The 11838-nt window shown below is 52.4% G+C and overlaps 1 protein-coding gene across 1 annotated transcript; it reads right to left on the bottom strand.

The window, feature by feature from the left end:
- Positions 1-1462: 1462 nt before the first annotated feature.
- Positions 1463-2497, bottom strand: LOC144948825 (olfactory receptor 2A12-like). The gene has a single exon (XM_078878477.1). It carries the CDS (start codon positions 2495-2497, stop codon positions 1463-1465), a length of 1035 nt encoding a protein of 344 aa, XP_078734603.1.
- Positions 2498-11838: the final 9341 nt, after the last annotated feature.

Genomic DNA, 11838 nt, shown 5'->3' with positions numbered 1-11838 from the left:
TAGTGTGACGAGATGAGTGGTTACGTGAGCAATTGAGTCGCTTCATGTTCCACGGTCTGTTCCGAGTGACCATAGTCTCTGCACACAGGAAATTTTTGTAACATTTATTTTCAATTTGAGTTCTACTGAAGGAACACCCTCGACGTCCGTTATTGACCTTGTCTCTTTAGCCTCCTCCTGGCCGCTCTCTTCCTCTCGAAGTCTTTAGTAGCCCGATCGTTGAGATGTTTATTATTCACTGCCGAGATTGTGCTAAACATATCGCTTAAGGCTCCGATCACTTGGGGTGCAGTAGGTGATTGTTTTGGATAAAGTCAGTTATTTGTATTTCTGGTAGCTTTCAAACATTTCGATCAAGGGTGGAGGGGGTGGGTAGATAACATCGAAATCGGCGGGCAGTTATTTGGGTCATATAGCGGCACCTCCTTTACGAAAGCGGGTGCACGATTCCTGGATTGAGAGGTTCAACATGCGGGAGATGTGTTCAAGCAATGAGGGCTGAAGGACAAGGTCAGGGAGATCCTCGCCACCATCTGAGGATGAGGGTTTTTTTGTATTGAACCTATTGCATGTCCGACGGGTTATATTGCGGGAGGACACGGGGCAGAAGGGGGGGGGGCTGAAAGCTCTGGGCTCGTGACTCTACTATCCCTTGTGGGGAAGATGATGTGAGGTCTTTAGTCGAGTGAGCACGGCAGCGACGTCCGAGGCAAATATTGCTTTAAGATCAAATATGGAAGCATCAGTGGCGGCTTTTGGGGACATATGGGAGACTGGAAATGGTATGGTGGGTCTTCCAGGTTTTGCTGACGATATGGGCTGCAGGTGCGACGTGCGACTTGAAGCTACTAACGATGTCAGTTTCGTCGGACTGGTGGGTAACATCGAATAAAAAAGCTCAGGCGGGTAGACCGTTGTTCTCGTTTTTACCTTCAAGAGTTTGTGTCGTTTTCCACAAAAGGACGAGGGTCAATCGTTGGAGTCGTGTAAGGTATCTTGGGCAGCCCACTGGACCTGCTATCCGGAAGTTGCCGGTTCGATTCCATCTCTCGGCACGGGGGTTGAAGCAATGGAGTCAATTTTCTAAAAAAAAAACACCACCCCTCCCACCCCCCCACCCCAGAATTCTAAATGGGCACGCCGGAGTAAGTCAGTCAGTCGGCAGGTCGCGTACGGTGGGGTAAAATGTGGTTACTCCGATCTCTATCAAGACATCTGGGTAGCGTGCAAGAGTAGACAATGATAGCCTCTAGGAGGGCGCGCTCGTGGAGTTCTTTCTGCCAGCATCAGTGGCATGGGGAAAGCAATTGCACGGCTGCGCCTGCTATGGACAATAACTGTCGCCCACGTTATCCTTTAGGGTGTCGTTTCTGTCGTAGCGTTATCTCTGTGCACATGTGCGGCCATTGTCACTGCAAAGACCGCCGAGCGGTACGCTGCAGTGTCGAAGCTCGTGGTTTACTTATGCCTGGGTCAACTGTCCAGCAGCAGCAGCAACAACAACAGCATTAGTAGAAGCAGCAGCATCAGTCGAAACCTTGGCATTTCTTGACGCGAAGAACTTCGGGAAGAACACCTTGACCATCGCCTTCCTGAGTTCGCCCATGCGCACGCAGTATATGAGCACGTTCGCCACGGGCATCACCAGGATGGCGAGCTCCACGATGGAGCGGGTGTTGCGCGTCTGCACGCTGCGGTCGTCCTTCGTGAAGCGCCCGATGAGGAAGACCATGAACACGGACAGAAAAAACATGAAGAGGGCGAGGAAGTGCGTGACGAAGGTGTGCAGAGCCTTGCGCCGGAACTCGCTCGACCGCCTCTTCCTGCACTCCGTGAGGATCCTGAGGTAGGTGAAGGCGATGAGGCACATGGAGGGACCGTTGTAGAACACCACGAGTGCTGAGCCGAGCGAGGTGTTGGTGCGAGTGTCCGAGGTGGCGTGAACCACGATCCCCGTGTTGTCGCAGAAGATGCCTTGAATCTGCTTCTTGTCGTCGGCGAACGTCATCGGGATGATGAGCGCGTTCAGAGCCAGCAGGACGATGACCGTGAGTGTCCATATGACCACGACCAGCGCCACCGACCGCCTGTTGGTCACAACTGAGTGGTAATGCAGCGGGGTGCAGATCGCGACGTACCGGTCAAAGGCCATGACGGCCAGCGTGAGCACCTCCATGGAGGCGAAGGAGTGAACGCAGAACGCCTGCACGACGCAGGCCGCCTTGGAGATCCCCGTGTCGCCCGTCACCAGGATATGCAGCTGCTTGGGCACACTGCACGTGCAGCCGATGATGTCCACGATGGAGAGGTTCCACAGGAGGATGTGCATCGGTTTGTGGAGCTCCTGGGAGACCGCAATGGTGATGGCCACGAGCCCGTTGCCCAGGACCGCGAAGGCATAGATCATCAGCAGCACGACGAAGATGAGCACCTTGATGTGCTCGGGATACTCGAAGGTGGCCAGAAAGAATCCGTCGCTCGTGCTTTCGTTCCTCATTGCTCATCCGGCGCCGAAGACGATTTTTTTTAATTCGCTTTACTTCTAGAAATCTTCTGGGTTTTTTTTTTGTTAGAAGGAAACAAGGAACACGGAGAGTTATGGGAAAGAAAAGAAACAAGCCACAGAGTAATGGTTCATCATCATCAGATAGTCCCGTAGGTGTCCACTGCACGTTTCGTCATTTGCCTCCACTTTCGTCTGTCGTTGTGCCAATATGCTCAAGTTGTGGCCACAACTTTTTGGCACCAATATCTCATATTGTTGTCCATTACAATGAATAATACAATTAAATTGAACAAGAATCAGAATCCATATTAATTATGTATTTAATTTGTTGTGTACTCGCGTGTTTCCCTTTTACGTGTGTGTGTGTGTTTGTTTACGTGCTGTGTGTAGCTGAAAGGTACGTATGCAAAATAAGAATCGGTTTTACCCTTTCTGGCAATAAAACAGATGTTAAGATGTTCAACCACTAAATAAAAACCTTTTGCAAGGAATCAAGTCTGCATTTACCCACACGTACTTGTGGTGAACATGCAAACACACACGCTCTGATAATATATGCATTGTCTTTGAAACCGATTGGCCTAATACAGATAATGTATGTTAAATCAGATCATGTTTGCTTGAATGTTCACCAAAAGCACGTGTGGTTCATGCGTACTTTATTCCTTGCAAAAGGTTTCTAGGGTAAAACCTATTTTTTTTTCATACTTTGATAACTGGCAAAAAAATGTATCTCATGATGTAGCTGCTCATCCCGAGCTATAAATGCTCTAATACGTGTGGCATTGTCTTTGTGCTGTTCGCCTTTTGGTGTTCTCTCGTCTGACACTGGTGAGACTAGGCCCTAAAAAAGACTGTCTCTGGTGTCGGCCAATCAGTAAAAAAAATGCAGCATATATTATCAGACCACGTTTTGTTTGCATGTTCACCACAAGTACGTGTGGTTAATGCACACTTGATTCCTTGCAAAAGGCATCTATTTGGTGTTCGAACATCCTAACACCTGTTTTTTTTACCAGAAAGGGTATAACCTATTCCTACTTTTTCATACATTGATACTGGCAAAAAGCTATCCCATTACGGTGCGTGTTCGTGCTGCTGCCTGTATTCTTGTCCGTGTACTATGACCAGTGTGTCCATTGATGTCAACACTCACCCATCAATCGTTTAAACACTGCTACTCGCTGCTATTCCTCCACACGACAACATCGATGTCTATGTTGTTGCATAAAGCAACAGCTGGTGTTCATTTGTAACATCAAATACAGCATTCGAACATGCAGATATAAAAATAGATGTAAAAGAATGGACATTTTTTTTAGGAATGAATACAAAAATGCAACCTGAACAAAACGAAATGTGTACAACTTTACATTGAATTAAAAAGAGACAATCTATCAGATGAGCGAGTGAGTTAGAGCGCTGCGCCTGCATAATCGAAGACCTTGGTTCGAATCCCGGGTGTTTCTCAAGTGCGGTGAGATCATGGACTCAGCCCGATCACCAATGACTGCAACATAAAAAAAACACCGTCACGTTACATTTTGTAGTGCACTTAGTTTGAACAAATCATAACTTTGTTTATACTCGAGAAATCCGATGAGCTGTGAATGTATTTTTTACAGATGTCCAGTCGTGGCGGTCATAAAGCTACAACAACAATACACAAACGCGATAGGAGTGCAAAGTATAGGAAAGGTAAGCAAATCACTAAGAATACACAATTTTATCTTACCAGGTAAAGGGCACTGAGCTATTAGCTTTGTTTTCAGCAGCGACCTGCCGACAAATGATAGCTCAACGAAGTGGCTCGTTATATATAATAATCTAAATTAACTAACAGCATGTTTTCAAATTTGAAGGAAAAAACTGGACGACTCGGAGAAGCGACACGCGAACTCCAAAAATACAGCAGGCGTCAGGGTCAGGATCGATTCCCCGACTTCCTGCATACCAGGCGAGGCGGATAACATCTCGACACCGTGAGAATAAACAAAAAATGTAACCGGATTTTAAAATAGTTGACAACCACTCTGAAGATATCACAGCGAAACTGCATCAGCACTGTCGTCTATATCTCTCGAGCAGCTGATTTCATTGTAGAGCAACAGGTGGTCCGGAAACAATGAGGTTTTCGGGGCGAACAGAGCCATTCATTACTTCTGAGGTAACTGCATGGGTAGTCGGCATCAAGGCCGTAGCCATTGAGTCAACATTGGGGGGGACCAAATCTTCCAGGGTGTCTGGGGGCCCCCCCCCCAGATAAAAATATAAAATTTAAAACGAATTTCCTGCCATTTCCTGCCTCAAATATAAAAAAAATCACTTAACACATTTATGTTTTACAATAATGTCTAATAGTGTATTTTTTTACATTGCTCTGTTTTTTTATTTTTTACCTTTTCTTGTTCCATTGTATGTAATGGCAGAAATTAGGGATTAATAAAGTACAACCACAACCACAATCATATAAACAGAAATCTATTTTATAGCAATATATTGGTCGGTATGCGCAGAGGCTCCAAAATCGTTGAGTCAGCCGGTGCGCGCGCGCTCTTACCGGGCGGGCGTTAAGTTGTTACCCTCGTGACGCCGTGGGCATGGCGTGGCACCACCGCGTTTATAAGAAGGGTGGTGGCGGTGGGTGCTGAGCGCGTCACGCGTGAGCCAGGTGGGTGGTGGGTGAACGCCGGCCCTGTGGGGAGGGGGGCACTCGAAACTACCCACCCCAGGTGCCGTGCCAGCAAGGGCGGGGTGGCTGCCCCCAGGAGCCCCTCCCCCGACGGTGGAGGGGGAAGAGGGCGATGCCTTGTGGCTCATACATACATTGTTTTTGGGGGGGGGAGAAGACGGGGGGCGAAGAGGAAACTCCGGGGGGGTTGTGGGCACGGATGGCATATTTTTCCCCTGGGTGGCAAAATGCCGTACTCCGGCTCTGCTTGGCACCGGGCACGCTTCTCCCAGACCATCCTTCCCCAACCCGCAACTCCGATGGGTTCAACGTAAATACGCGCACACATCAGCATGTACACACCTCTCGTGGATCCACCAGTGTGGTCCGCTGTGGTGCACGCGCGTGGTCGTGAAAGCTCGAACCGAGCACGGGGCGCGGAGAAGGTTGGCACGGGGTGGCTTACAATCCCCCGATTAATTCCCATCCCCACGTGGCTTCGTCTCCTTGGCGTTGTTAAAGCACCTGGGTCTTGGGTCGAAGTCGAGACAAGTCGGCGAAGGTCAGAAACCACCGATGGCAGAGGGCGGTTATCCAGCGCTGCGGATGGAGGCAGCCAGGGTTGGTGGATCACCGCGCACGTTGTGAAACCCCCGTTCCCGCGGGCGTAGAGAACGAGCGGGTACGCCCATTGACACCATGGGAAACTTCGCAATGGTTAGACCACTTGGTCATTTTTGTTTACTTTGTTTACGATTCATTTCACACGACAGGGCGAGCAGGTCAGAGCGAAAGTGAGTCCCTGCTCATATTCAGCATTGAAGCGGCACTCCGTCTCCCATTCACAGCCCTGAGCCGCTTGTGGAAATTCCACATTCCTATGACGGGGGTCAATCTGTATATATGTCGACGGCCGTTGACTCTCCTACAAAGCGGTTGCTCGCAATTTGGCGAGCAACCACTTTGTGTGCGTGTACAGATACAGACGTGTGTGTGTGTGCGTGTACAGATGTACACGTGTGTATGTATGTATTACTGGTAGGAACCTCCTGGTTACACCAGCGCACAGGGGTTTATTGTGTCCGTCCGTCGTGCAGGGAGAAGCTGGGTGGGGAGGGTGGGGCTGGGTGGGGAGAGGAGGGTGGGGAGGGGCTGGGTGGGGAGGGTGGGGCTGGGTGAGGAGGGGAGGGTGGGGAGGGGCTGGGTGGTGAGGGTGGGGCTGGGCGGGGAGGGGCTGGTCACCCCGTGGTGCCCTTATAAAACTCAACGTTTAACCTACTCACGCCGGCTTGTACCCACCCTCACAGTCGGGCATATTTGTGGAATACACCACGCCGCCGTTGACCTTGGCCATTGACCTTGGCCATTGACCGAGCAACCCAACGTTACTGCCAGCTCCCTCCGCAGGAACGTGTTTGTTCGTGTCCCGAGTAGCTTGAACAGTAACGTGTGAGTGCTGTCTGGGGAGCGGTAGTGTAGCGGTTAGCGCACTGCGCAATGAACCCATCCACCCGAGTTCGATTCCCGCTCAAGGCAAAACACCAGTGACGATTATTTGAACCGGTCCTGGGCCTCCCCTAGGTTGACTCAGCCTCAAATAAGTACCTGGTTGTAGTGTGTAAATATCACCACTGGGGAGACAAAGGCGACCGGGCGTGGTGCTTGGCCACCCAACCCACCCCCTCATGTACCGTTCCGGCCTTCGAAGGTGCTACTCGCTGACAGCACTTGCCCTCAAAGGTCTGTTCAGGCTATACGAGGGGATCTTTGACTTTGTATTTGTGCTTGTAGCGAGTAGGATGGAACGGTAGCGAGTGAGTGTTGCCTGCATGCGTCCTCTGTGCAGTGTGAAAGCCGCGCGCGCGGCACTCCGTTGTGAACGTGCACGCCATCTGGCTCATCACGGCTGCGTGGATGGAGCCGCTTCTCTCTGCCGCCGTGGTGCACAGGAGTTTGGGGGTGGGTGGGGGTCACCAATCTCCCGTCGCGGCAGTTGAGAATATAACGGTGCAGATTTTTTAGTGTAGCGTCTCCCGTTGTACAGAATGGTTGCACCACGGTCGATCGGCAGGTTGCGCGTGGTGGGGTAAAGTGTGGGTGACGCCACCTCTCTCCAAAACGACTATCGTCAGCGTATCCTCGAGAGCATGTATATGGCAGACGACAACAACACATTCTGACTTCAATAAACAAAATAGGTGATGGAATAAACTGCGTCTATTGCCCCCCCCCCCATTCGTTGTTATTTAACAACAGTTTTACTGGTGTACATTTTGCTGTCACCAAGAAATTGCATAGTGACCCATTCCCTGCCATATTCAATCATCTTTATGTTAACTTGCCCGCAAGGGAGAAGCCAAAGAGCCACAGTTTGCCGACCCCTCCTTGAGAGGGGCTGTCCTAGAGCACCCCCCCCTCCCCGAGTGAAGGCGCATTGCGTCAGCAGTGGCGTGATCGAGCAATCTTTGGGCTGCGTCTCCACGATTCACCATCGCCTCAGCTCGAACTTGAATCGTCGGGCCGTAACGGCAGTCCGGGCATCGCGCGTCTCTGGCTCTGCTTCGTGAACCCACGAGGGGTGGGCGAGCGAGCGAGTGGAGCAAGAGAGAGTGAGGAAGCGGTTGCGCAGTAGCCGAGTCCGCAGTTAAAGATGTACCCCCCTCGCGGATTCGTCCTTTAAAAATAACGCCGTGCAACTGGGACGAGGCTGCAGCGGCAGGCGGCTGTCTTGAAGGAGCTTATAATAGAGCGCTGTATTCCCCGCTCGCCGACAGTGGGTCTGCTACGACTGCGGGGGAACTGCGTTAATTGCTCAAGGAGGCCCTCGCTCGCTATGTGTGAGAGAGAGAGAGTTAAGAGAGAGGAGAGAGAGGAGAGTTAAGAGACTTGACTTTAAAATAACTTTTATTGCAGCCAGCAGCAAAAGCACTGGAGGCGATTTCGATATGAAATACAGTCACCAGCAAAACAAATGAAAATTAACGCTACAAATCCACGCGCTGTGGCGCTAAAAGCACCGTGCACAATATGAAAGAAAAGTCACGTGGTTGTGGTGGTCATCGCGCACGCCACGGTGACGAGCGAGCGCTTCAGAAGGTGAACACGAGGGTGCCGTCCACGGTGGTACAGAGGGCTTTTCCAGCTCCCCAGCGTTCAAAGAAGACGTGCACATCACCGACATGTGTGTAGTATGCGTGCTCTAGCCAGAGCCATGCCTTAAGCAGGCGTCTGAACACTGGAAGCACAGAGTAGCCGTCAGTGTCACCTTCCAGCATCTTTTTTCTCGTTCTGTACACCGCCATCTTCGCCTGAGCACAGGCGAAGTCATGGCGCTTGTTAGCCAGGTAAGGCACCACCCCATATACGAAGCTGCTGTTGTAGAAGGGTACCCCCAGTTTCCTGAAGATGTCCCCCAAAAGGCGGAACATTGGTTTGAGCCGCTGGCAGTGTAAGTGTAGTGCTCGTACCGACGCGACAGCTTCTTTGTCTTTCCTCGGTTCTTTTTTCAATCATATAGTTCCACATCTCTCCCGTCGACACCGCTCAATGTTCCTCCGTACACTCTAACCCACAACTCCCTGTCAACATCACTCAATGTCCCTCGCTCGCTGCGCTCCGCCGGCGTCGCTCGCGCTCCTCTGCTCCTCCCGTGACTCTCCTCTCCGCTCTCTCTCTCTCCAGCTCGGTTGCTCTTTATTAACTCCGTCGTAACTCTCCGTCGTCTCTCTCTCCACTGATGCTTCCGTTACTCCGCTGCTACCCTACGCTGTACTCACTCTATCCACTGCTACCCTATACTGTACTCTCTCTATCCACTACCTCATGCTGTACTCTCTCTATCCACTGCTATCTTATACTGTACTCTATCCACTGGTACCCTATGCTATACTCACTTTATCCGCTGCTCCATCTCTCCATCTGTTCGTCTCTCGTCCCAGGCACCAACTCCCGTTTCACTGCACCATCTCACCCTTTATCCCCGAACCAATTACCCTTAATTAATTAGGTCATCCCCCGCGACGCCACTCGCCCCCAGCCCCCGGTGCCACGTGGCGTTGTTGTTCCAGACACGCCGGCGACAATGTCAGACAACAGTCCCTCTCATCCAATCAGCGCCCTGCGTCCTCAATTACCCCCGGCCACCTGCGGCCCCCTTAACTATCACGCCACCTTAATTTGTACAACAATGGCTAGCCAATCAGCGCCCTGTGTTCTCGTTCAGCCTCACTGTCCGCCACGTGCGCGCATATCGACCCAGCGCGTGACGCTTGTTTCAAGCCTACATAAGTACTGGTGGGGCAGATCCTCCCTGGCACCGCAGGAAATGCACAAGTCTGTTACCCCTGGCGAGATTCGGCTGAGCCACATGGCCGTTGGCAACGTGCAGTGTGCCAACCTCCACTTGAGGTTACCGCAGCGTTTGGCTACGGGAGACTTGTACATTTGTTTCCACTTAGGGATGCCTGCAATGAGGGGAGAGAAATGGTCTCTCCATTTGGTGTCCGGTAGGTCGGCTAGGTCCCAGGAATGCAGCGCCTTTACACAGCACGTGTAGAGCACTGTGTGGGGCACTCTTGAGGGGCACGTTTCTGCAGCCTCGGAGCTTCAGTAGCTTGCCGGAGTCGCTGTGGCCGGGGGGCTGCACGCAGGAGAAGCACAACTCCAGGAAAGAAGAAGAGGGGGGAGGGGAGGGCCGCCACCATCCTCCGGTGCCTCCAGCTTCAGGCGCAGCTCCTTCATGGCGCGGAGCACGTCCCGCAGCAGCTTCTCCCCAGCGAGCATGGAGCGGAGCCCTGCGGTGTTGGCGATCTCAGCTGCGGTCTTCCACTTGGGCTGGTGGGCCTGCACTAGGTGGAATACTGTCCACAGCCCTGCTGATGTGAGGCGATGAGCCAGGGTCCTCTCTACTCTGATTCCCTGGAAAAGGCCGGTGCAGAACAAGGGCTCGTTCAGGAACTGTGCAAGGTCGTAGGGCGCGCGCGTTCTGCTCCACTCGAAACTCCGTCATGCGTCCAAGAGGCTCTGGTGATAACCTGGCAGCCTCGTGTAGTCGACCAGGCTCAGGTCCATCAGGAAGAGCTCCTTTCCATACCCCAGGCACCCCCCTGCATTCCTCAGCAGGGCAAGGGCCGGCGACTTCCAGAGTAGCTCCTCCCGGTCGTACAGCAGCCATCTGACTGCCATGAGCCTGAAACTTATGACCCTGGCGGCGACGTCCACCAGACTTTGGCTACCCTCGCCCACCAGCAGGCAGAAAACGCCTGGCCTGAGCCAGTGCTTTCCATGCCAGACACTGCAACGCCTGGCAGAGCGCGGAGACGTCAGGTGCGCCATTGAGGACGACGCATATGTCGTCCGTGTAAGCCGAGAGCTTGATGACCGCGTTTTCAGGTCCCGGAACTTTAAGGCCAGACAGATTTCGTCTCAGGTGGCATAGCAGTGGCTCAATGGACAGGGTGTACAGCAGCCCCGAGAGGGGGCATCCCTGTCTGACCCCCCTCGTCACAGGGAAAGGGGCGCCGCGCTGCTGGTTTATCTTCAAGAGGCTGGATGTGCCCGTGTACAGGAGCCTAATGTGCAAGATAAAGGCCTGGCCGAAGCTGAGCGACATTAGGAGTTTGTCCAAGTACTCGTGGCTCACCCTGTCAAATGCCTTCTCCTGATCTAAGAAGAGGAGGCCTAAGTCCATGTTGTGCGCTTCTGCAAGGGAGATTATGTCTCTGACCGTACCGATGTTGTCATATATGCACCGTCCGGGGATGCAATACGACTATTCCGGCAGGATCAGCTGACCCAGCACTGTCTTGAGACAGTTTTCCAGCACCTTGGAGAAAATTTTGTAGTCAGCGCACAAGAGGGACACAGGTCGCCAGTTCTCGATGAGGCGCAGGTTCCCCTTCCTGGGTAGCAAAGCTCATTCCAGAAGGCCGCATAAAACTCAACCGGTAGGCCGTCAATCCCCGGGGCTTTACCAGCTGCGAGCCCTTTCACAGCGGTGTGGAACTCCTGCAGGGTGACAAGGCTGTCCAGACGATCCCGCTCGGGCACACCTAAGGTAAGGCCCCCGTCCAGTAGCTCCCAGACAGCCCCGTCGTGTATGGTTTCGGCGGCAAAAAGTTGTGAGTAGAAATCCCTGGCGGTCTTGGCGATCTCGCTCTCAGATGTTGCTGTTTGTCCATCTGGGGTTCGCAAACTGGAAATTTACATGGTGTTGGCTGGTGCTTTGTTTAAGCGGAAGAAAAACTTAGAGGGAGAGTCCATCTGTGGCAGGTGCTGTATCTTTTTGCACACAAAAGCATGATGTGCCTGCTCGTCCGTGATGGACCTGAAAAGCCGCTGCTTCTCCAGTAGCGTCTCACCCTGCTGTGTGTCGTGAGATGAGCTCAGCTCTGCCTAAAGTGCCAGCAGCTCGTTATGCAGTTGGCGCGCCACCTCGTTCTTGGTGGCGGCGTGCTGGCTCATGAACTGCTGACAGAGAACCCTGACCTGCGCCTTTGCGTTGTCTCACCATAGTTGGTGGGAGCTGAAGCTTCCTTTGGCAGGCAGCCACTGAGCCCAAAAGGCTTTGAAGGTTTCTCTGAAGTCGGTGTCATCAAGCAGCTGTACGTTGAGTCTCGAGTAGGCGCTGTACTGCTCCGCTCTGGGAAATTGCAGCAGCACA

This window comes from Lampetra fluviatilis, chromosome 51 (genome assembly GCF_964198595.1).
Source record: "Lampetra fluviatilis chromosome 51, kcLamFluv1.1, whole genome shotgun sequence".
NCBI classification, from domain to species: Eukaryota; Metazoa; Chordata; class Hyperoartia; order Petromyzontiformes; family Petromyzontidae; genus Lampetra; species Lampetra fluviatilis.
The sequence above is the reverse complement of the archived record's forward strand: the minus strand, read 5'-3'. Positions and strand labels throughout refer to the sequence as shown.